Source organism: Metarhizium robertsii (assembly GCF_000187425.2).
Source record: "Metarhizium robertsii ARSEF 23 chromosome Unknown MAA_Scf_5, whole genome shotgun sequence".
Classification (NCBI taxonomy): Eukaryota; Fungi; Ascomycota; class Sordariomycetes; order Hypocreales; family Clavicipitaceae; genus Metarhizium; species Metarhizium robertsii.
In genome coordinates, this window is record NW_011942193.1 from 3183367 (window position 1) to 3207930 (window position 24564).

The 24564-nt window shown below is 55.3% G+C and overlaps 8 protein-coding genes across 8 annotated transcripts; 3 read left to right on the forward strand and 5 right to left on the reverse strand.

The window, feature by feature from the left end:
- Positions 1–226: 226 nt before the first annotated feature.
- Positions 227–2491, forward strand: MAA_07338 (uncharacterized protein; the record flags this gene model as incomplete). Its single annotated transcript, XM_007825336.1, has 1 exon — positions 227–2491. The coding sequence occupies one exon, from the start codon at positions 227–229 to the stop codon at positions 2489–2491; it is 2265 nt and encodes a 754-aa protein (XP_007823527.1).
- A 423-nt stretch (positions 2492–2914) lies between these two features.
- On the reverse strand, positions 2915–3870 carry MAA_07339 (methyltransferase; the record flags this gene model as incomplete). The annotated part of the gene is made up of 2 exons (XM_007825337.1): positions 2915–3452; positions 3506–3870. The coding sequence occupies 2 exons, from the start codon at positions 3868–3870 to the stop codon at positions 2915–2917; spliced, it is 903 nt and encodes a 300-aa protein (XP_007823528.1).
- Positions 3871–4451: 581 nt separating this feature from the next.
- MAA_07340 (amino acid transporter) lies at positions 4452–6244 on the reverse strand (the record flags this gene model as incomplete). Its single annotated transcript, XM_007825338.2, has 3 exons — positions 4452–4587; positions 4648–5045; positions 5135–6244. The coding sequence occupies 3 exons, from the start codon at positions 6242–6244 to the stop codon at positions 4452–4454; spliced, it is 1644 nt and encodes a 547-aa protein (XP_007823529.2).
- A 2233-nt stretch (positions 6245–8477) lies between these two features.
- MAA_07341 (carbohydrate-binding module family 48 protein) lies at positions 8478–10019 on the forward strand (the record flags this gene model as incomplete). Its single annotated transcript, XM_007825339.1, has 3 exons — positions 8478–9265; positions 9345–9915; positions 9972–10019. The coding sequence occupies 3 exons, from the start codon at positions 8478–8480 to the stop codon at positions 10017–10019; spliced, it is 1407 nt and encodes a 468-aa protein (XP_007823530.1).
- Positions 10020–10331: 312 nt separating this feature from the next.
- Positions 10332–11375, reverse strand: MAA_07342 (uncharacterized protein; the record flags this gene model as incomplete). Its single annotated transcript, XM_007825340.1, has 1 exon — positions 10332–11375. The coding sequence occupies one exon, from the start codon at positions 11373–11375 to the stop codon at positions 10332–10334; it is 1044 nt and encodes a 347-aa protein (XP_007823531.1).
- Positions 11376–13830: 2455 nt separating this feature from the next.
- On the reverse strand, positions 13831–15730 carry MAA_07343 (histone acetyltransferase complex component Epl1; the record flags this gene model as incomplete). Its single annotated transcript, XM_007825341.1, has 3 exons — positions 13831–14601; positions 14667–15437; positions 15584–15730. 3 exons carry the CDS (start codon positions 15728–15730, stop codon positions 13831–13833), a joined length of 1689 nt encoding a protein of 562 aa, XP_007823532.1.
- Positions 15731–16963: 1233 nt separating this feature from the next.
- MAA_07344 (ef-hand 2) lies at positions 16964–17821 on the forward strand (the record flags this gene model as incomplete). The annotated part of the gene is made up of 5 exons (XM_007825342.1): positions 16964–17015; positions 17116–17168; positions 17245–17318; positions 17376–17710; positions 17811–17821. 5 exons carry the CDS (start codon positions 16964–16966, stop codon positions 17819–17821), a joined length of 525 nt encoding a protein of 174 aa, XP_007823533.1.
- A 4288-nt stretch (positions 17822–22109) lies between these two features.
- On the reverse strand, positions 22110–22978 carry MAA_07345 (uncharacterized protein; the record flags this gene model as incomplete). Its single annotated transcript, XM_007825343.1, has 2 exons — positions 22110–22402; positions 22456–22978. 2 exons carry the CDS (start codon positions 22976–22978, stop codon positions 22110–22112), a joined length of 816 nt encoding a protein of 271 aa, XP_007823534.1.
- Between the last annotated feature and the right edge of the window lie 1586 nt (positions 22979–24564).

A 24564-nucleotide genomic window follows, 5' to 3' on the forward strand; every position in this document is an offset into this window, starting at 1 on the left:
TTTGTATATTTTGTCTTGCATTCAAAGCTGTTCGTGCCGGCCTTGACGACGCCAGCGTTGCACTTCTCGAATGGGCGAATCATGGCGTCCGGGGAAACAAACGCCGCACAGCCGAGCTGGCCTCATGCTCAAACTCGCACCATTACTCGACACCAATTGTCTTTGGGATTCGCTCTGACTGCCGCAATTGCCATTGACGCACATGAGGTCGTAGCCACTTGGCGAAATGGGGCTAGGAACCCTTTTCTCAAGCGGAACCCAGTCTCCTGATGCTGAAGACGCCCGTCAATCCGGCGACAACTCGCCATCGTCACACAGCGGCGTCTCCCGAAAACGCAAGAATGAACAAGACCACCCGCCTTCAAAAGCACCACGTATAGAAGCCCTAAACGCCACTTCTGTAGACTCGGATTCCCACTGGCAATCAATCGCCTTCTTCCACGAGGTCATTGCCAATGCGCCGCACGCGTCGTCAAAGTACTCGTCGTTGAATGATGAGCAGAAACTCATCCTGGCGCTGGGCGCGCGCAACCTCTTCCTGGCAACATGTCGGAGCGGGTCGGCACGCGAGACGGACAAGAAGATCCTGGAGAGGATGGTTGATCTGCTGGACGGGGACAAAGACCCGGCGTTTGTGGGCGGGTTGAGTGTGTCGTTTTATCCATCCAGGGGCTATACCGTGTTGAAGTATATCGAGGACTTGGATAGGAAGGTCCGTAATAAAGGTGTCAACCATTTCGCGCAAGTCATGAAGACGCCGCGATTGTTTGCTGTCTTTGTGAACCCGGCCGAGTTGTCGTATCACAATTTTGAGAACATTGTCCCGCTGGACAAGTGGGTTGAGGGGAGAATGGGGATGCGGCAGGCCGAGGCTGTGGATGGGATGGACTTGGGGCTGACGAGTGTTGAGCGGCTGGGACGGAATAAGGAGGTGTTTACTGCCGTGTTGGAGGGAGGACAAGGCAAGTTGTTGAAGGAAATTTCTGGCCTGTCGCTGTATGTTGCCCCCCTGAACAGGGGCACACGCGGAGGCGAACGCTTTATATTCCATTCTGCCATCCTGAGCGAGGTGCTCACACGGGCTGTCAAGACGAGTGGGCTTCTGGACGTGGTTGGAGATGGGGAGTTGGGCGATTCGTTCGAGTTTGTCAACTACGTCTTCCGGAGTAACAAGTTTGCTCCGGAGGACGGCAACTTTGAGAATCACTTGGACACGCCTTATTACGACAGGGCGAGAAACCACGTCTCCAGGTACACGCTGCTTGTCTATCTCTCTTCCGGGCAGAACACGCCGCTTCTCCGCGTTCAGGACGTGGATATAAACCGTGTCGAAGAAATGACGTGCGTGATATTTGACCAAAGGTACGAGCACGAGGGCCGGCCCTTTATCCAGGGAGACAAGGTTTTTCTCCGGACGGAGCTTATTTTCAAAGACGAGAATTTGAAGCGAGACGACAGAATCTCGCAACCTTTTAGCACGGCGTGCTACATGACGGGACAGGGTCTCTTGGATAAGCAACTGGCTTCGTACGCACACGAGTGCTTTGAGCGGGCGAATTCTCTGCACTGGTCTCTGGACAAGGCTGTTTCCGAGCCCGTCTATCTTCTGAAGCAGTTCCACGGACTTGGCTTCATGACAAATGGGTACAACTACTGGTTTCCGAAATGCGAAAATATGAATCTCAAAGACTACGCGGCCATATCGGTCCTGGACTACTTCAACTGCAAAATCGGCAAGCAGCCCTTCCGATCCCTCGCCGACTCTACCACCGTCAAAGAGCGGTTCGGCTCATCGGCCGACGTGTGGAAATACCTCTCCGCGCGGCGCCCCAGCAAGACGACCCCGTTGCGCCGCCTTGAAAAGCCAGACCTTGACAGCCTAATCAAGCGAGCCCCAGACGAGCCTTTTGTCGGGCTCCAAGACGAAGGCGGGCACGACCGCGCCGAGCCCAAGGGGGATGTCGAAAACCCATGCTGCTTCACGCACACGCACCCGCTCTTCAACCCCTGGAAGAGCAGGCACGTCATGGACATGTACGCCAAGTGCGGCAACTACACGCGCGGCAAGCTCCTCTGCGCGCCCATCATGATGCTCGACAACGAGGTTATTCTCAACGAAGAGAATATCCAGGTTGCGGGGAACACGGTTCACATCCTGCAGGACGTCAACAAGGAGGCCCTCCCGCCGCTCAACTTTGCGGCCTGCTGGAGCGGCGCGCCCATGCCCGAGGCCTTCATCACGCTGGACAGGGAGGTTCCGGTGCCGAGGCTGCTCGTGCCGCCGATCCAGTGGCACGAGTTTGAGCAGGGGTTCGAGCTGGTCGTTGACTTTTTCCGCAACGACTGGATGGTGCGCGTCGACGGGGCGAGGGTGGTGCCCGTGCCGCGCGTGACGGAGAGGCCTGTGGAGGACGGGGAGAATCCGTTTTTCGAGAGGCTTGTTGACGAGGACGACGAGGGGGATGGCGGTTTGGGCGAGTCGGACGACTAAGTGTTTCGGCTCCGCTGCCGGGCGTACACTACTTAAGTAGGGAGGAGGATGTTGCCATTTCGGCTTCGTGGCCTACTGTATTTGTTTGGCGCTGTCTGTCTTGGAAAGAGGCTGGTCCGAGTACATACCAGGGTTGTTCAGACGGCTCTGGTGGGATCATATACATACATCACTTGGGACATTCTCGGACTCGACTTTCCTCGGCTCTTCAAAGATACGTGGCGGGTGCAATCAGAGGAAGCAAAAAAGGCAACTTGGCATGTTATACTCGCACCAATACTGATGCCACTATACAATTTAGAAACTACACTCGGCCCATGGTCCAAATAACACAGTCTCCCCGACCAAGGAAATTCCCCCGTCCACGAAAACACGCCACAAGTTGGCACCGTCGTTCAAAGGGCCCCCCCTTCAATCAACCCATCAGTCGGTATCGTGCTCGTGAAACACCAAGGCCCGCACCTCGATGCTCTCCCTGGCAGGCGCGTCCTCCCGCGCGGCGGCATCCTCAAACGCCGTGTGCGGGACCCTCCTCGCCCTCCCGTCCGTCTTGCTGTCGAAGCACTTGATCAGCAGCACCTGGCCGGGCTCGAGGCCCGACCTGTAGAACCACCTGTGTCCGGGGCTGTGCCGGACGGCGTACGTCTCCCCCCGCCTGTTGGGGTAAATCAGCTCCGTGACGACGAGGTCCGCGTCCGAGACGGAGGCGGCCTCAGCGACGGCCAGCGGGTCGCGCTCGATCGGGCGGATGGGCCGCCAGACGTTGATGATTTGCACGCGGCCCCGGAGCAGGCGCTCCGCCTCGCCGGGGAGGTGGTGCGGCACCCGGGACAGGGCCGCCGAGTACGACTGGTCGATGTGGACGCGCTGCACGGGGCCGCGGAGGGCCCGGTCGGCCGTGGCGCCCGGCGGCTGCCGGCGGATGGTGTGGTCGAAGATGAAGACTTTGCTGGCTCCTGTTCTGTGGACGGGGGTTAGCTCTGCGGGCGAATAGGGGGGGCTAGGTGAGCGTACACGTCTTTGAGGAGCTGCTCCGTCTCGGGGTAGTAGCTGCTCTTGATCTGGTCGTCGTCTGCAAAGGCCTTTTCGGTGGCGACGTGGCTGTGGACCTGGAACCCGTTGCGGTCGAGCGTGTAGTTGGCTTCCTCGCCGGCAATGTCCCTGACGGTGACTTGGTGCGGCTCAAAGGGCCGCTCGAACGTCTCGGCGCGGCCGGCGTAGCTCGGGTGAGGCGGTGAGGCGTCCTCGTTGTCCTTGTGGTACTTGAGGGTGGTTGTCACGTCGTGCTTGGGGACGGAGCGCTCCCGTGTCCGTTGGAGGACTTGGGGCGTGGTGTTGGTGCTGGGCACGAGGGGGGTTTGTACAGCTGCCGCGGCCATGCTGGTGGTGCAGGTATTGTTACTGGATGGAGAGTTTTGTCTTATATCTCGGATGAGATGGTGTTATACTTGGACCGGGGACGTGGGTTATTTCACATGGTGGAGTGATGTTTTCGTTTTGGGGAGGGGAGAGGAGGGAGGTTTGTTTATATAGGGGTCCAGGGGCCATGATGTTAGCACGCAATCCTGCGCCGCGGTGTTATTCACGCCGGGATTCATAATCACGGCCGGTGGAAACAGGCGGTTCGGGCATTCCCCAAAGGGCGGAGGATCGGTTCGTGCTGATGGCGGCTAGGCGGAGCGCAGGATGATTTCAAATCCGTGCGGAGTAGGCGGCATGGTTACAGATCGCGTCACTCGTGGCCAATCACTGTTATGCCGATTCGAGAATCGGGTGGGTAGTCCACGGAGTGATGTACATAGTAGTGGTTTTGTTTGGGTGGTGGGAAGCAAAATACTCGATCTGGTGATGGGATACTCTGGGGTCTGGACGTGTTGTACTTGCAAGTGCTTTGTATATATTCGATTCATTTATAGCAAATTGCTTCTACTGCCGCTTCTCGTCTAGCTCGTACAATTCCTCATTTACGTTTATGAACTAGTTTTGTAACCGATGTCCCGTCCGCAAGTATTGTTGTCTCCTCTTCCAATCTATATCCCCTCCATCTGGGAACAGCAACCGTCCAAACATACCAATACGCAATGCTTCCCACGATGCTAGGTTCATTATTAGCTTCCACGTGAATTCAAAAACAACAAGTCTGGAGGCCAACTTACGTGCTCGCTCCTACAATGGCATACGTAGCGTAGAACAAACCGCCCTTGTACTTGTCGGCCGGCGGGAAGAATGGCGCGGCAAGCAGGCCAACGCCCAGCAACAACCTCAAGACGACTGCCGACGTCCATGCTTTAAACGGCCGCTTCAGATGCGGTCGCTTGTATCGCAGCCACAGCAGCCCCAGGCCGGTGGCCAGGCCAAAGATCTGCCCCGTGTACCCTTCCACCTCGAGAATGAAGGAGTAGACCTCACTCGAGGGGGGCAAGACGATGACGAGCAGAGAGGGTATGTAGTTGACCATCAGGCCGCCAAGAGGCGAGTTGAAGGGCTTGGTGGACGACAGGACGTCGGAGAAGGGAAGGAAGCCCTGCCTGGCAATCTCTTGCTTGAGGCGCGCCTTTTTGCGAAGCAGTCAGCCAACCGTGTCGGTTTCAGTGTCCGTGTAAGTGCAGGAGAAGGGGTTCTGGGAAAAGCTCTTGTTCTCACCATTGCAAACGCCACGACCAAGACGTTGCCGACTGCCGACAGGGCAACGGCCAGGGGCAGCACCTTTCTGCCAACGTCCTGTCCAAAGATGCGCTCAAAGAACAGGGCGGCCACGAGCTCGCCGCTGCCCCGGATGTCGTCGAGCGGCACCACCAAAAAGTAGGCCACGTTGACGAGCATGTACAGCGCGCACGAGGTGACCAGCGCCGTCAGCGTGACGGAGCGCAGCGTCCGCACAGGATCCCTCACCTCGTTGAGCACGTTGCTCACGTTATCCAGCCCGGCGTACGAGTAAAAGACCTTGAAGAGGGCGGTACACGCGACGCCCCAGCTCCAGTTGCTGCCGTGCCACAGCCTCTCCCACGACAGCAGCGCATCGGCGCCGCCGCCGCCGGGCCCCGTCCCCGCGTCCGGCCCCGTGTAAGCCGGCCGGAGCGCCACGGCGTACCCCCCGCAGAGCACCATGAAGCCGACGATGCCCATCTTGGCCCAGCCCAGGGCGTCCTGCAGCCGCACGCCGAGCCGGGGCGCGACGGCGTGCACGGCGGTGACGGCGCTCAGCAGCCCGGCGGCCAGGGCCTTTCTCGCCCCGTCGCCGGCGTCGTCGCGGCCCGCGGCGAAGAGCACGTAGCGGCTGAAGATGACGCAGTTGCTGGCCGTGAAGCCCAGCAGCACGGCGTTGACGGCGACGAGCGTCGACGCCAGGAACCGCGGGTGCCGGTACGTGAACTCGAGGTAGACCTTTTGGCCGCCGGACCGCGGCAGCATGCAGCCGTACTCGAGGGCGACGGCGAGCCCGGCCGCGGCCACGAGCGCGCCCACGGCCCAGAGGAGCAGCGACAGGCCTGGGCTGCCCGCGGCCTGGAGGATGGTGCCGGGCGTGGCGAAGATGCCGCTGCCGATGACGCGCGACATGACGAGCATGTAGGAGCTCGTCCAGGAGAGGGTGCGGCCCAGCGCCGACGTCTCGGGGAGCACGTCGTCGTCGACGGAGCGCGAGGGCTGGTCCTTGGCCGTGATGGCGGCCTCGTCGTCGTCGGTAAAGGGGGCGTATGTGTATGTGCTCGCTGCATCGGCCAGGAGCGGCCGCTGCTCGTGGTTGTCTGCCATTCTGGACGGCACGACTGTGTTTCTTTTCTTTTCTTTTTTTTTTATTTGTTTCCTCTTTCAGGAAGGGCAGTAAAGAAGGTGCAGGCTCGTGTTTCTTCTCTTCTCTCGCCCTCCTCTCGGCAGAGGGAGGTCTCGGGCAAGTCTCACATTGTATATACAGGCGTTGATGGATGCCGCCATTGCTTCCACGGAGCAGAAGCGCTGCCTCGTGTCGTTTGGGACGCACCCGAGCATGCCAGATGTATCAGACGGATTCGTCATGTATCCATGGCGCAATTGGCCTGCTGGCTTGCATTAATAAAGGGGGAGTGTCGTCGTTGCAACTTGCAAGGCGTGTTTTGGCTGGATTTCCTATTTGGGTAATGCTGCGGTCCATGGCGCGACCGGGCGTGGCTTGCACGCCATCGCTCATCCGAGGCAGTCTGCTGCCAATGGCGGGAGGCGAATGCTCAGTGTGCTTTATCTGCCGTCGTTTTATCTAGTCTTTGAAGGGGGGGCACCGTACGCGATGCGCTGGAGAGCTTGACGTTATCATCCCGACCGAGTTGCGGAGTCGCGGACTTTTGGCAACATCTGGGCGGATCGATCGACATGGTTTCAGGCGTATTTAGAGACATGGTACATGGAGCAACACGATGCAGCAACAGCGGCCCTTGGCCGAATATCCCGATTCTCCGGCATCTAGCTTACAAGTGTGGTCCTTTTACGAACAAGTAGCCGCCCGGAAGCCGGCAGGGGAGTAGTCTACACGGTTACATGGCGAAACACGTCACCCTCAAAGGACATGATTCTTATTCCATCATACGGCACCCAACATCTTATTGATAACCCCTTTGCCTGCGTCTTGTCCTGAGCCGTGGGCTTTGCGTGTACCAGGCAAGAGGAGCCATTCACCTAGAATTCCACCTGATCTATGTGCTAGTCATCAGTCAAACAAGAAGACTGCCTTTTTTCCTTCTTTTAAAATCATTTATAACCCCCTTCGCCTTCTTCTACATGTTTAATTGTCATCGTCTTGTATTTTCCTCGCGTTGTGGTACACTGGTGAGCCCTCCTTGTCCGTAGTCCGCAGCTGATTGTCTCGACTTACTTCAAGGGAAACGCGTGTTGGCATGAGTAGAGCAGCAATCTCATGCCATTGCTTTTTCAGGTTGCTACGGCTTATGTCCTAGTTGTTGACTGATGCCTTATGGCTCTCTGGGCAAACCCTTGGTACTATGTTGCAGTGAAATAAATTAGTGGAATTGACTTCATTTCATTTTCAGGATTTGCATAGTCGGCAGTTTGTCTCTGGTTGGTCGGTAAACCGCCCAATTATATCCATTATACCATACTTTATGCCAGAATTCGATTTGACTAAATTCCAAGAAGCATCTTAGCTAATTGGCATCGTATTATTAGGGACTGTAATGTTTTGGTGTTCATGGCGTCCGTGGGTTGAGTTGCACATCTTTGCCGGAGATTTTACATATTCAATGTCCACATGGCCAGGTTTGACCCCACACAAGAGCAGCAATATCGCAGAGCAGCCATCACAAATGGTATTGGCAAAGCATCTCGACATTCTTCGAAGCCGTCTCTGTTTTCCCGACGCCCGGATGCATGGCAAGAAAAATGGCAGGTGCCAGTCGAATGAGAAACTCGGACGCAGCTTCCCATCGTTCATGTCCTGATCTGCTCCAAGGAGGAAAGCGGGCCGGTAACCCCGCCAAAAGGCAGGTGCCTTGTAGCGAAATGCATGTCCATCGACTATTGAACTGGCGCATGGCAAACAGGCAAAGGTAAGAGCGAGACAGCCCACCTTCCCGCATTTCCCCGCGACCGCACCAGCTTTAGGAAAGCCAGACTTCCCGAACTTGCTTCCTTTCCTCCTACCTCGCCTCGCCGCCCGAGTATCACAGCATTCGACCCAAGAAACCATCGCCCGACGTCGAATTGGCACGCTTGCATCGGCTCCCTGTCTTCGCAGGCAGTGCCAGGCCCCAACACAAGTCTGACGCCCGTCAGCCTGCAGGGTGCGGTTTGGCCATCTGCCATCATCGCAGCGCACCTTGGCCCGGCATCTAACCACAGCACCGCCCTCTCCAACTGCCCAATACCTGGGAACCTGCGTCGTCACGCGACGTTTCGCACCTCATCTTATTCCCTGCTCATCTCGCTTCGTGGTCCGCTGATCGGGTCCCCCCCCCCCCCCCCTTTTCCCCCCCCCACCCTTTTTCCCCAAGACGTGGCCATGGGCAATAACCATTCCACCGCCGCCAAGTCGGGCTCGTCGGGCTCCCCTGGCGCCCCGCCAAATGATTCGGCGAGCTCATCAGGCACGACATCGACGCCTGCCGAAGGCCATGGCCATCATCACCATCACCTGCTGCCTCATCGCAAGGAGGCCCGGAACCACACCACGTCGCACGCAGCACATAGCTCCGCCGCGCCCCCAGAGCCGTCTCTTGCCCAAGCCACAGGCTCGACCACGGTCAACCGACCAAAGAGCTTGCCCGGCACCGCTGTTTCTTCCCTGAGCGGCTCCCCTCACAGTAATATATCAACTCCTTCCAAGCCGACAGAAGCTCGACCCGTTCGAGACGAACCAACGAAACCTGTCGATGTTCCCACCGAATCAAGCTCACTACGTTCTCACAAAGAATCTCACATTTCCGCCGCGCAAAGGGGCGGCATTGATCCATACCTCGTGTCCAACAACAGCCTCACAGACATGTATCTACGGGGTCCGCCTCGGTTGCCGCTACCGATCGAGGAAGAGGTTCACACGCCCGGTTCGCCGATTCTAGCCCCGGACGAGGGACTTCCAGATGTTGAGCTTGGCGAATCGTCCGATGGTTTGACGCGGAAGAGCTCCGCCGTCAGTGCGACCACGGTCGACGACGAAGAGTTTGAGGAGCTGAGGGTCGACAAAACTAGACCCGTTGTTCCCACAAAGATTGAATGGAAGCGCGGCGGCGACAAGATCTATGTGACGGGCACCATTTTCCAATGGAACCGGAAGCAGCGTCTGCATCCTGTGTGAGTATCTTTCTTTGCCCACATCCCAGATAGCATGGTGCTCTGAAGAGCGAGCTTCGCTAACACGCGACATTTACAGTGAAGGAAAGCCCGGCCATTTTGCCACCACGGTGTACATTCTTCCGGGCACGCATCATTTGCGTTTTCTGGCGGATGGGATTATGCAGACATCGCCAGACTTGCCAACAACCGTCGATTTCGGAAACAACCTGGTCAACTACATCGAGGTCAACCCTGACGATGCGCTTGTGGAGCCGCAGCAAGGATCTACCGTATCCAAGACTGAGGTGGAGGTGGATGATTCTGCACCCCAAGTCGGGTCAGAACCCAAAGAACCTGCCAAGTCAAAAGGCAAGCCTGTTTCGGCGCCAGAGACATATGTCAGCCAGATTCCTCAATATCTGATAGACTTTGATCAGCCCGAAGAATCTTCTGCCTATAGAAACGCTATCGGTGCTATTGAGAAATTGCCCACGCCTCCTAGCTTGCCGGGGTTCCTGGGCAAGCCCATTCTCAATGCGGCCACTCTGATGAAGGACGACAACTCGGTGTTGAACATGCCGAACCACACGGTCCTCAACCACCTGGCGACGAGCAGCATCAAGAACAATGTTCTTGCTGTATCAGCAACTACGCGGTATCACAACAAGGTATGTATTCAAAGTCGGCCACCTGTGCCCTCGTTGGAAAGCTAACATGTCCTCAGTATGTCACGACGATAATGTACAAGCCCACCTCAACGGATGAAGGTTAATGTTGGTGTCTATTGATGGATGGTTGTGTTGCAAAAATTGGCGCAGTAGAATTCTTGTTTATATTCAGTATGGCGAAACGGGACACTTGAAAATTTGCCTGTGGATGGGAATGTACGCAGGCACTAATCACTACAACTATTAGTCGATAGACGACACAGGTTGGCGGCGGGGATCAGGCGACTCGGCTCAATGTTATGATGAAGACGTACCTGGTAGCACTCGCTGCACACATGTGTCCCCCGACTTGCCGCTGACGGCGCAGAAGTGCCCTGGTCACGTCCCGCATTTTATTCGTTTTTACATGTGGTACATCAGTCCCTCCACTCGACATGGACCTCGTCGGTCCGGAACCTCTGTGTGCAGATGCTCTCCTCCAGGGGCGTTGTATATCCCGTCTTGTAGGCCAATAAGCCGGCCTGGGCAATCATGATGCCGTTGTCAATGCAAAACCTCTCGTCGGTGGCGTAGACGCTGCCCCCCCTCTCCCGCGCCATGAGGCCCATCATCTCCTGCAGCCTCTCGTTGCAGCCGACGCCGCCGACAATGAGGACCTGGCTGCTGTCGACGTGGGCCATGGCGCGCTCGGTAATCTCGACCAGCATGGCAAAGACGGTCTCCTGCAGGCTGAAGCACAGGTCCTCGGGGGTGTACTGGGCGCGGTCCCCGTCGGCCCTCATCTGGGCGGCGAGGGCGTCGACGCTGGCCAGGATGCCGGAGAAGGAGCAGTCCATGCCCTTGACGGTGTAGGGCAGGTCGAGCAGCCTGCGGCCGCGCTTGGCCATCTGCTCAATGTTGTAGCCGGGGGCGGGGTCGTTGCTGATGGCGAGGGTGCGGGCGAAGCGGTCGAGGCAGTTGCCGACGGCGATGTCGAGCGTCTCGCCGAAGATGCGGTAGCGCCGCTCCGCGTAGGCGATGACCTGGCTGTTGCCGCCGGAGACGTAGAGCACGACGGGGTCGGCGGCGCCGGTGATGTGCCGCCCCATCTCGATGTGGCCGACGCAGTGGTTGACGCCGACGAGGGGCCGGCGCCAGAGGAGAGACAGGGCGCGGGCGCCGACGGCGACGGAGGTCAGGGGCGCGCCCATGCCGGGGCCCTGGGTGAAGCAGATGCAGTCGACGTCGTGGGGGGTGATGCCGGCGGCGGAGAGGGCCGCGCGGGCGAGTCGGGCAAAGTGCGCGCGGTGGTGGTGCGCCGTGTCCTTGGGCAGGAAGCCCTGTCCCGGGGGGGGGACGAATGTGTGCCGCAGGTTGGCGAGGATCGTGGTGCCCGTGGGCGTGTGCTGGATGATGCCGATGCCGAGCTTGTTGGCGGAGCCTTCGCACCCGAGGGCTATGAAGGACGTTTTGGGCGCCATGGGAGGCAGAGATGGGGGGACTGACGGGGGGAAGAAAAAAGATGGTGATGATGTTGTTGGAGGGGTTCGTGGATGGAGGGGCAGATAGATGGATAAGAGGTTCGGCGTTGGTGGGGCCGACCCTGGACGGGACTGGCCTGTGGGAACGTGGGCATTTTGTGTCACTCTGATGCATCGATGCTTCGTGGAGCGTGGAGCGTGGAACGTGTTGCTGTGGGTTTGCGGTTCTTGGCTTAGCATTGCTATTGACGTATTTAGACCTTGATTTGGAGAGTTGCGCAGAAACCGCGGGGGGACTGACCGCGCGCAATTACACCTTGTATGTACTACGGAGTATATATTGTGTATCGACAAGATTAGTCGTGAGAAATACAATGGATCTTTGCATCTATTGCCGCTGCTTCTTAAAGACATTACTCCACTCTGAAATTTGGTCGGTGCTAATGAAAACAGACACAGTTATTAGGAGTTGCCCTAAAATAGTTACCATGTGCACACTATAAATCCATCTATTAACCAAGTTTATTGTCTTGCCGGCACACGACCAAAAATCTATTCCTTTAACTCTAAACCTCGTACAAGCAAACAAGATTCAAAAACGGGTTTCATCCCACGCCTCCTTTCATGTAGTCTCCTGCTCTCTTCCCATTGTATTTCTCACCTCCCCCCACGCCAACTGCACCACCTACCCGGCACTTATCAATGTCCCTAACCTCAAGATTTGCGTTTTTAATGTGAGTAGTTATGACAATAAATCTTCCTCAGCCATGACTAAGCCCTACTTTTCATCTCAAGTTTCCGCAAATACACTTCCCGTTACGTTGACGCACTGTTAGGTCCTTTATAATTCTACGTTGAACTGCCCAGGTCCCTAACCCATGTCATCTCTTACAATTTGAGCCGCCCGATGAGATCAACCGTCGTGGACAAGTATCCAGCTTTTGCGGCATAGTTGGCTGTGCAAAGTCCAACACCTTCCCTGCTGCCCTGGCCTTTATAGCAGAGTATCTTTCCGGCGACAAGCTCGAGCATGGTCCCAGCACGCCTCGCCAGCCGCGCGGCACGAGGGAACAGAAGCCCTCCAGCGCCGTGGCCTCAGTACACGGCAAAACACGAGCTTCCACGGCCGCGGCTTGGTTTCTTGTGGCCCGCGAGCCATTCTCAAGTTTGCCGTGCTGGATGCCCGGTGCTTGCCTCGTGTCCGATCACGCTAGAGTTGCAACATTGTAGATTCATCACAGGGGGGTGTGCTTGTCAGAAACAAAGGTAAGAAAACCGTCGACGCATGGTCACGGCCCAACTTGGAAAGGATCGATACTTGTACGACCAGAGTCCCAGAGCCGCTTGAGAGGTTCTGCACGGCAACATTTGAAGTTCTGTGAAGAAGCGGCATGCGCCTCCAACCAACCAACACCCTCCCACGGCGCCCCACAACCCGTCACTCGCACCAGACTCCTGCTGCAAAACCCGCCAGGCCATCTCCGGCCCCGCAGCCACAACAAGTACCACCAAAAAAACCACCACCACATCAGCTCTCGTTTTTCCCTTGCCGTGCTTCATGCACCCGGAGAGAGATATTTTCTGCCCGGGAGCCATCTCCTCCCCTTCACTCGTTCGTTCAGACCCCCCCGCTATATCCCAGGTTTCCCAGTAGAAAAAAGGTGAGTTGGAAAGAGAAGAAAGAAAAAAAAAATGGCCCCGGCCAGCATCGCTTACCTGATGTGCTGACACATGACCCTCCGCCCAGTCGAGGAAGTTGATGTCACCTGGATATCCGTCCGCATACGGCATCCGCTCACGACATTGCACACGACACCACGAGCACGGCATTGCGTCCCGACAGGAGCATACATACAATGCACACTTGCTACTGCAGGAGACGACTTTGCAAAACTTGCTGCCGCAGCGGCTGACTGCAGGTCGGTGGCTAGGCATGCGTTGCGTTCACTGCATCATGGCCCCGACGACGGACAATCTCGGCCTTTGAACCTTTGTGCTCGCTACGACTGCAACAGACACCATCACAAGAGCAAGAGCGGAATCAGTACTCGACGGCCAAACAGGCCTGATTTTACTATTTTTTCTTCTTCTACTTCTTCAATGAGTGCCTTCTGGAGGCTCTTTGGGTCTGCGTCTAAAAAGGATGGCCCAAAACGGTCAACGGTCAACTCCCGACTCCGCGCAAAATGCCTATCCCGTCCTGCCAGCCTCCCCCATCCGCCTGCCGAATATTTATCTACTATACACTTCCAGGCTGAGCTCGACTACTCGAAGGGAAAGTCTCCCCTCCGCCGAAACGACGCTGGAATGCTCCCCTCATCACTGGCGATGAGAAAAGACCAAAAAAAAAAAAAGACAAAAAGACGCCACCGCTCTATGAGGAGTCTCAACAACATCAAATCATACAAACACACGCCCATCATTGACTAGCTGGCCGCGCGCGCGAAGCCGTCTTCTATGACGTTGCTTGCGCTTGCGGTGCTGCCGGGGGAGGTTGTGGTAACGCTCTGTTACTTGCGGCTTGGGCCGCTGCCGCCGCGTGTGCCGCCTCGGGAGCAATTGAAGGCCGTCCTCCACGGAACATGTACGGGCTCAGCGGAATCGTTGCCCTAAACTTGATACCTCGGGTATCGAACGGATCGACTTCGTACACAGGGGGGTCGACATCCTCGTCATCAGAGTCGTATTTCCACCGATCAGAATAGTCGCTACTCTCCTGCCTTGGCGGCGTTGCCATTCCTCTACGATCAATCCACAGCCGTTGGAGACGACCGATTCGGCGTCGGAACGACGGCTGGTTTGCCTGTGGTTGGTCTTGTGAAATGGTGCCCGCCTTGAACTGGAAGACGGGTAGCGGGTGTGGCTTATCAATGTCCATTGGCTCAGCCTGCACCTCATCTACATCCATCTCCTCGGACGAGATGGACGCTGGTGGTGTCATCAAATATTGAGTCTTGGCTGGTCTGAACTTGAGTTCCGTGCCTTGTTCCTTGACCGGCGACAACGGATCTCTAGTGAGATCGATGTGGTTCTGGTTCCACCGACGGTGGTTTTGGACCTTGTTCTCAATTTCTTCTCGCAGCTCGTTCTCCTTCTGTGCCAACTGATCAGCCAGCGACACAAGGTCTTGTTCGAGAGAGCGGCCATCTGATCGGACAGGCGCCCGGAGCTGGGTAGCCTGTTGTCTCTGCACACTTGAAGGTTCTGCGGGTTTGCGTTTTTGGGGCTACAAGCAGTCAAGTCAGTATATAAGAGCCGCTTTGGGCAGCGTTCATATGAGGTGGTGCTTACCTTTTGGTTTACAAGGTCTTCATCCTCGCCCTTGATACCCAGCCTCAGCTTCATCTGCTTCAGTCTGGCGCGCTCCTCAAATACGGCCCGGTCCATGTGCAGTACCTCGCGCTTCATCATCTCCCGTTCAAAAGACAGTAGCACAAGCTGCCGACCATCCTCGAGCTCTCGCCGGAGACGCTTTAGTGTCTCGGCGACTTTATTGTCCCGAGCCCTCGTCTTTCGGGTCTGTCTGGCCTCTCTTCTTCGGAAACAGACATACGGGTCGGTATCATCTGTCTCTTGGTGTATCTCAAATTTGAGAGTAGGGTGCAACGGCTTGTTGCCCTTCTCCTGACGAGCGTTCCTCCAATACTCATAGATTGCCTTGGCATGCTGGAGAATTGAGGTGCTGTCGAGGTGATTGAGTGACGGAACCATCATGTCATAGCCGACAATGGTATTATCGACTGACGCAAATGGAGTCTGCTCAGCCGCCGTGTCCTCAAAGACTTCCATGATTCGCTCAAAGTCATCTTCTGACAAGGGGCCTCCTGTTGGAGACTTGCCATTGTATGACTTGAGGAATTCAGTGTCCCCGGTGCTCATATCATATTGGCAGCCGATGCATTCTTCTACGGTTTGTGAAAACCGGATGTATGAGGATGGTTGGTGAAAGTTACTAAGGTAGAGTGCATCATAGTTGATGTCACTCTTCTGGGGGGGTGGTACAGGAATTTCTTGAGTATTGCTAGTTCCTGCATCCTTGAGAATGCTCTGCAAATGGTATTCCTATTGGGGGGGTTAGACGGGTCAGCCAACAACTCTGGTTACAAATTGTTTGCAATAGCCACTGGGCATGTTTGATATGCCAGATCTATATCACGTGCCACTGCACGTGATATCAGAGTGCGAGATAAGGGGGAAAATATGCTCACCTTTTCCTCGGCGTGCTCGACACCGGTTGAAATTTGGTTGTCAGAGCTGAGTGCTTCATATTCAGAAGGATCGATTTGATCCTCTCTAAGCACAGGAAGAGGAGTTTTGACACTCAACTTCTTGACTCTGACCTTGCGTGACGACATGGTGCCGGGTGAGCCGAGGTCGGCGTCAAGCCAGCGGAAAATCCGCAAAAAAAAGCGATCAAGTCATAAATAGAGTTATGCAAAGTTGCCTTTTGCCCAAAGAAAGATGGAAAAGGCTCTGTGGTGACTCTTTTTTGATGGCAAAGTTGTCACGTCTGACGGGGTGACGTTGGGGATGGTTTTGGCGCGCGAAGAATTTTCACCGGGTTGCAGGCGTGGAAGGAGGGCGGTTGACTGATGACGGCGAGTAGTTGGCTGCTAGTTGCCAATCGGGGTGCCAGGCAGCGCCGCTAGAGACCTTTGGGAGGGAGACAAAGTCACTTAGCACAGCGACTTGGTGGCGGAGATACTTGTGGCGCGGGGGCCACCGCCTCATTTGGCAACCCTCTCTTTGTCTTTTTAGGCCTGACGCGCCCAAAGAGAGGCCAAGTCACTAAGCTACACCCAGCAAAATGTGCTCTAGCTGTGCTCTAGCAGCTTTTGAGTTCCACCCGGCCAGCACCTGTTCGCCTAGTGCGAGCCACCTGGAGCACCGGTGACTGCCCGGCCTGGAATGGGATGTCCCCGGCTCTGGCGTGGCCTGTTCGCAACTGCAGTAGCCGAGGTATTGCCGAGCTTCCCCCAGCGAGTTTTCATCTGATAGCTGCGCCACTGACCACACCTGATTCTGTACCCCAGCCACACCTCACTAGCCACAGCTCAGTTTGGTAGCAGCTCACATGTTGCACGGCAGGTTGAAATCACATCCAAGGTTCTGAAAGGCTTAAACGTTGGCCAGACTGGGGAAGAGTATCCGGCTAATACGTAGCGGACATGCCTAAAAAAAAAGAAAACATTTCCTCTTCTTTTCGATAGACTCGTGCTTACATGGCATCTCTGATTGTACTGCGCTTGCACTGTTTGGTGCCTGCCAAGGTCATTTGGCGGCCGCCCACACGTTGGCCTCAGATTGGCCTCACACATGGCGTCAGATGGCCCGTGCTCCGGGGTCCATCCGTGACCACCACGACCACCCACGACCCCTCCAGATTGCACGCCAGACTCTATCCAGCCAAAGAAGCTCTCTCAGCTCGGCCAACCCTACGAACCCATCAGCCTTATCACAACTCGCCACGGCCAGCTACCCAACATTCCCTCGACGTCCCAAGATCCCCATCGCCAAACCTCGTACAGCAAACACTCTCCCACCGGCCATCGATCGTCACAGGCGCCCGTCTGTGCAGTCCACCAATCATGGGCAACACCACCAGCCAAGTCTTGGACAACATCGTCCAAGGTTCCAATTGTGAGACTTGATCCCCCCCTCAAGCGCCGGCTCGCGGTCTCACCCCCGCCTCCCCAGCGATGCGATTTCCAATCCGTTTGCTAATTCCCATCTCGTTCAGTCGACAGAGAAGAAGTTGACCGGTTACGGAAACGGTTCATGAAGCTTGACAAAGTACACATCCCACCCCTTTTCCTCGCGGGACAGGAAAAAAAAAAGAAGGGAAGAAAAGAAACTCACACAGGAGCAGGATAACTCTGGCACCATTGAACGCGACGAATTCCTGAGCCTTCCCCAAATCTCATCCAACCCACTGGCGACACGGTACGGCAAACCAACGCCCACGGGTCTCGTTGTATAAAAGCTGACGGCGTGTCTCAGAATGATTGCCATCTTTGACGAAGACGGCGGCGGCGACGTCGACTTTCAGGAATTCGTGTCGGGCCTCAGCGCATTCAGCAGCAAGGGCAACAAGGAGCAGAAGCTCCAGTTCGCCTTCAAGGTGTACGACATTGACCGCGACGGGTACATCAGCAACGGGGAGCTCTTCATCGTGCTCAAGATGATGGTCGGCAGCAACCTCAAGGACCAGCAGCTGCAGCAGATTGTGGACAAGACCATCATGGAGGCGGACCTGGACAATGACGGCAAGATTAGCTTTGAGGAGTTTACCAAGATGGTTGAGAATACCGACGTGAGCATGAGCATGACGCTAGGTGAGGGCCGTCTTTCCTTTTTTATTTTTTCCTTTGTGACGATTTTCTCTTTCCAGTCCGATTGGGATGGTTGAGAGCTAATGAGTGGAATTTTGAATAGACCAGTTTTAAGATTGGGTTTTGGTTGGGCATGGGGAGAGGGAGGGGAAGAGGGAAAGAGACGTCTCTGGAAGATTTTGTTGGCTTTTCTTCTTGTCCTTCCGCCCCGTGGCGTCGTGGTGTTGGCATGGGTAAAATAGCATCATGATAATGAGAATCGGCATTGACTTTGGATATATCCTGCTGTTCTGTGCCGAGGAGACTGCTGTGACGTCTGGTGATTTATGCGGCGTGTCCTGATGGGGAGGCCGCGTCGCCGAGGATTTTTGAATTGGGGATGCGGTTTTGGTGCGAGCACACAAAAACGCGGAGCCGAAATGGTCTCGGATAAAGGCGGACTTGTCGTCTGGTATGCGATGCCCAACTCGATACCAAAAGAGGTTCTATATAGTTACAACCCACAGGCACACACGCACATGTATACTCGATAATCCCAGCTACAAATACTACTACATACACAAAACTGGCTCTATATACAACGCACATACAGCCCAATACTGTATTATCAGATTTTACGCTTCACGATACTCGTATCATGCTTGCAATTTCACTTGACTAATGAGCGAAACAATTCAGCCCTTAATTAATATACAACGCACAAGCATACACACGTGTATACTCCAGAACCCCAGCTACAAAATACAGCAACTGTCGCAATTTTTCCTCGTGCGGCGCTTCTTCCCCGTCCTTGCCGGCATCGCGACCGACGCCCTCCTCCGCGGGCCGAGTCTTCGGAAACTATTCCAGTGCCGTCAGCCTCGCAGGCGCATCGTGCCAGTCCGCGGCCTGCCTCCTGAAATGGCCCATTCGCCGTGGGAGGTCGCCCATGATGGTGCCGTAGCAGGACACGTCGAACCCCGGCGTCGTCGCATGCAGCATCCACACGAGCTGCCCGGGTGAAGACTGACAAGGCCTTGGTATACGGCTACACGGACACTTGCCCTTTCCTTTTGTCCGCGACAAGAGTCACAGCCCCTGGGGTTGGGAGACGATGTAGGTCGTCGGCAGTCGCGAGGTTTTGACGTCGGGGTGAAAAAGCAAAGATGACCGGTGCGACGGCAAAGATTGTAGGGTAGTCAATGGAATAATTCGGCCTCGGCGGGCGACGGCGTTCCGCGCCGGGCTGTGGGGGCCCGGGAACGGGACCGGCGACGGAACACCAAGCGAGGTCATGTATATCCAGCCCCCTCCGGCAACAGCTGCAGCAGGCCAGGAGCAGGCCCGTCGGTCCCAAAAACACACGTCCCGTCCCAAAAAGGCCATCTGCCCAACTGCATGCGACTCCGCGGCTCGCACGACCCGGAAAACGCAACCCCCCTCGAATCCCAAACATGGCCCAAAAAAGAAAACCGCCAGGCCGCACGCCCAAACGAGACAAAAAAAACCGTTCCCCCTGTATCAGATTGAAGAGACGGGTGGCGACAGCTCGGCTGAAACACACTCCCTCCCGATGTGTCCACTGTCGTGGCCCCCTCTGCGATTTTTGGCACATGCGAATAGTAGTATTCCATTCTTGGCGTTGACATAATAAATGCCACGTCGTGGAGCGAGCGAGCTCAAGGCGCGGGACCGCGGTGCTTCAGCAGGGGCCCGGCAAACACGGGAGTCTCGACGCATTCATGCACGGCTGCGGCGCGCAATGTATGTATCCCTGCCTGTCAAGCTGTCAAGCGGATGGCGGATGGATGGTCCGGCGTGTTTCTCATGGCGAGCAGGACGAGCAGGACGAGCGAGACAAGACGAGGCGCGTTTCACACGCTCCGCCAGTCATCATCAAATCAGGCAGCAGTGTAAGAAAAAGGAGGGAAAGCAACAAAAAAAAAAGAAAGACAAAAAACGCGCGCAAGGACCGAATCGGCCATTGATTGCCCAGTGTCTCATTTTCCCGTTCCCGTGAGACTACGAGATGGATGCTGTTGTATTCCGTCTTTTTTACAAACATGCCCCGGTCACGAGTCCAGAGGGGGAGAAACCACCCGTCTCTGTTATGTCTTTTTACGTCAGACAGCCGCCTCAACTGGGACTGTGAGGTCGTCGCGGCAGAGGGGGCCGGGTGCCTGCAGAGGGGGCAGACTGGAGTACAATAAGTAAATCCAAGTATCATCAACGGAAAGCAGAGCAGAGCAGAGCAGAAACGCACCGATAATCGCCGGCCAAAAATTCCCATCAGGCTCATGCCTTGCTCGCAGACGGGCCAGGATGCGCAACCGGGTTTCTGGTCCCGTCTCGGCCGGCGACGTGGTCCCTGCAGCAGAAACACGAGTTTAAAAAGAAAAATTTAAAAAATAAAATGAAAAGCAAAAAAGAAAGGTCTCAACGTCTCCCGCCCCCTCGCAATTGGCTACCGCGTCCCAAGGTGTCGGATTTCCAGATCGGAGGGGAGGCCACCGGCCAAGTTCTGGCTGCGCACATGCATACATGTATGCATAGTACATACGGAGCACTACACGCGCAGTTTGAGATCTGGCGTGTTTGTCCTGTCACGGCATTCTCGGTGGACAAGACGTGGGCAGGACGTGGGCAGGACATGGGCAGGATATAGGCGGGATATAACCAAGACGTAGATAAGACGTAGACAAGACGTAGACGAGACGTAGACGAGACCAGACACTTTTCTTCTTCAAAGGCTTGTGGCTACATGTAGTCCAAGTGGATGAAAAAACACACTCGCTGACGGGTAGTTGCCAACGGGCCAGGCACTACTCCGTACAGTACATGTTCAAATGTTCAGATATTTTACCGGACGTGTGCACACACACACACACACACACTGCATGCACCCTGTATGTCCCACCGTCTCGACTCTCAACTCGTCTCGTCACATCCCCCCCCGGTTCCTCCATGGCCACAGATCTACAGCGCCAATCCCCAAAGCAACAAAACCAAAAAAAACCATTGAAACAGTGGCCTCCCTCGCCGTCCCCAAGACCCGGCAGTCGGGACCATGCACTCGGTTCCCATCGCACCAGACACGCATCTACCGAGAGCCCACGCACGCACAGCCAGCCAACCCGTCATTCATTCGCAAACCCCCAAAATTCCAGTCCCTGCCCTCATGATACGCATCTCCCATCCGGTACGTCTATACGACGCGCTCTTCTTGGCATTTTATGCCCGCGGTCTGGGTGCCTCGGGCTCCGCGTCGCCCTCGTGGCTCAAGACGAATAAAGGAGACCAGACAGACCATTTGAAGTTTGAAGGGCCTCAATTCAACAAGCCACGTGTGGTCGAGTGGAATCATGTCGACTATTCCCACTCCGCAACTCATGCCCGCACACGCAATGCCAATGTCAATGTCAATGCCAATGCGACACGGCTCTTGCTCTCCGCCGCCATGTCACTCCGACGAATGCCGGCCAGCCTTGAGATCCCCCATCACGCATAGACACGCCTGCTGCATCTCAAATAGACTAGTACTCGACGACAGCTCAAGTCCTTGTTTTTTTTTCGGTACCGTACTTTCTATTCTCACATCTTCAGACCATGGGGTCCGACGGCCTGTCAAGAGTCAATGCGAATCCTTGCAGTTTCCCGCCCTGAACAAACATTCCCGTGTGCGCCATCCAGTCTATCCGCCATGCATGTCAAGTCAAATACATACGTCGTCGACGTCGTCACTGTCCAAACCCAGCAAGAACAAAAATAAAACAAAAGTAGCAAGAATACAAAAGCCAACACCCAATACAAATCCATACACAGCTGCCAGCTTTCCGACGCCCCGTCGTCGCCTCAAACAAAAAAGAGTACAAGGGCCTGCCGTCATGCACCCCTCCCCGTTCTCAACGCCACCATTGTTCCCCTATCATGGCCCTTGGCGCCCTTGGTATCATGCGCTGCAATGCTCCCTGGTAATGACCCAGACATAGTTCCCGTATCCGCTGTCGCCTGATGAAATGAGAAAACCAATGTGAAATAACACAGCACATCTGCGTCGACTAAACGTCCAAGTGTCGCCACCATCATTCTCGACTGGCCTAGGAATCGCCGTTTGCCTTTATTGGCATCGTTGTCGTCGTCGTCGTTCGTCGTTCGTCGTCGGTCGTCAGCGTCCCCGCCGTCCTCGCACGTGTCCGTAGAATTAGGGTCGTTGCGCTCTAGATGCAGATCCGGAAAAAAATAAAAATAGAAATAAAAACATGAGCCACATGCCCACCATAATTCCAACGAGCTCATGTGGTTGAAATCCAAAAGAGTCTATACATCTCGTGGCTGATCGTTTCGGGCTGCCTCGTTTTTCACTTGGGGAATAGGTCAAGACACGCCTCCAAGGCTATGTTTGCAGAGACCTGCATTAGCTTCTTCAAATGCCAGTCATGTCATCAACGTCAAGCATACCTTCTTCAATTTGCTCCTCCCACACCCCATATTGATAGTCAACCAGTCCGTGCCGCTCCAGTCCGTCGCATAGTCGTACCAGTTCGTCGCCCAGGCCCTCAATCTGGTCCTTGGTCATGAGCCTCTGCGAGTTGGATATTTGTTGTCCAGAAGTCATGAGCTGTTTCTGCTGATACGCCAACGATAGCCAGCCATGATTAAAATCGTTCCAAAGTTTCAACCTCTCTTCATGCAACGACGGGTCGTCTTGATGCAACCCTAGAGGATTGTTAACAACCATTCATCAGCCAGGACACCGTCTTCGTTCTTACCTAGCTGAGGGACCTGCGGCAACAGCCACTTGGACAATTCCAGTAGTGTGCTTGATGCCCTCTCAAGCTGCCCATCCGACACATCGCGGAATACTGTTCCCAGCTGTCGCTGATAGCTGCTCCACTTCAGAGCAATGGCATCGTCGGCGTCGCGACTGGCTGACATTCCGGCGTTGGCACCTCCAGACTGCTGTAATTCCGACATGCTGCTGGGGTAGCCTATGCCCGTGTTCTGATGCTGATATGAAGTACTAGAGCCCTGACCGGATGCTTGCAAGGAGGTTGCGGCGCCGCCAGATGTATCAGAGACAAAGTAGCTCGATGCCACGTCTGACGGCATCATCTGCATCGCTGCATGTTGCCGCGGCGTAAATTGCTGCGTATCATAGACGGCCTGTTGTGCTGCCGTGTGCGGCGGTACGTTGTACATCATCATACTTGCGTTGTAGCTACCGAGTCCGGGCGTCTGCGTCCGCGTGTCGCTCCCATAATCAGAGCCGTATGCCAAGAGAGTAGAAGACATCGTAGAGGCAGAATATCCCGAGGGAGGATCCTGGTAGTAGCTGTTATAGTTACCGCCCACTCCCATGCTTCTTGGAATTGACGTTGACAAATTCAGTGGCGTCGGGCGATAGCGCTCTGTTGTGCTGCTGCCTGGAGTTGCTGGAACTGGTAGCGAGTATCTTGATTGTGAAGCCTGATGAATGGGTTGCTCATTCTGCTTCCCGCCGCGACGAGAATTATCCATACCACGCCAGAGCCGTCCTCGCCAGGTTTTCCAAGAACTTCGGCGTCTAGGTTACACCTTGTGTCGGGGATAAAAAATATGTGACACCTTTCCAGCCGTTCAAAAGAGCCACAAGTCAGGCTACAAACCCGTCGTATCGTCTTGGAGGGCCAATGAATTTGCTCGTGGTCGACGGTCCAAATCGCGAACTGAGAAGCAGGAAGCAACAAGGCGAACTAAAATTCGCTTCCCCAGATAGGACGAATGGCGAATGTGGCTCGTTGATAGGATCCAAAATCTTTCCAAAACCTAAAAAAGAAAGAGAGAGAAAAAAAGAGAAGGAGAAAGAGAAGTAAGAAAAAGAATAAAAAAAAAGCGAGTGTAAGAAGACTCTGGTTATATCTGCGGCACGCCCAAAACAAAGAGTGAAATGGTGCTGGAAAAGACGATCTTATGTAGCTGTCTTTGAGCTTTGCACAAATTCACAGGCATAGTCGCGTTGCATGTGTGTTAATTAATGAGGGCCGCTGAGTGTTGTGTTCAGCGGAGTCACGAGTCGTTCGGATTCATGCCTCCCGGACGATGGTATCAGTTTATGCCTCAGCGTGTAAACCGTGGACTGAAGCACAAGTCTGAAAAAGATTTAAGCAGGCAACTTGGGCTTATTTGGGACAGGGCAAGGCAGGCGGCGTGCGGTTGGAGGTTTCGTGGGCTGTGAGAACCGCCTTTACGACTCGTACCTGTGATCAAGTATTCCGGAAACCTCGATCATCGGTCCCTCAGCGTAACAACCTTAGCCCCTTGCGAGATGCCCGATCTTGCTAGGGTGTTAGAGAAACGACACCAGGGTCTTGGTGGCTTACGAGCCAGAGACCGAGTCAGTGTCCCAGTGCCTGGTATATTGGAGCCCGAGGACTTTCAGAAGGAGGGATGCCTTAACCGTTAAATTCAGCCAGAGCTGGATAATGAAAGGTGAAACGAGGAAGATGAGTCTTGGATTAACAACAACATGTACATGCAATGGCACAAATACGCTAGAGAGGTTGTCAGTCAGAGGAGTCCTTCGGGTCTTATACAGCCCCGAACAAGACTGGCGGTGCCCACGCCACGGCCGCGGTCCACGCTAAAGGGTGGGCAGACACCCAAGACATCGTAAATACCTATCCGGACAGAGGGTGTCAGTGCCAACATAGGAACCGTAGGGTTCGAGGGCCTCGTCCGCTGTGGCGGGACTGGTTGACCATCCGCCATACTGGCCCAGACACGGTTGGATTTGACACGAGCACGGATAGGACATGACGGGCCCGTGTGGGATGATTCAGGTCATGACCCGGAGGCTTGGGCCTGCTCTAAACTGGTCCCCTAAACAAGCAACAGAGTGG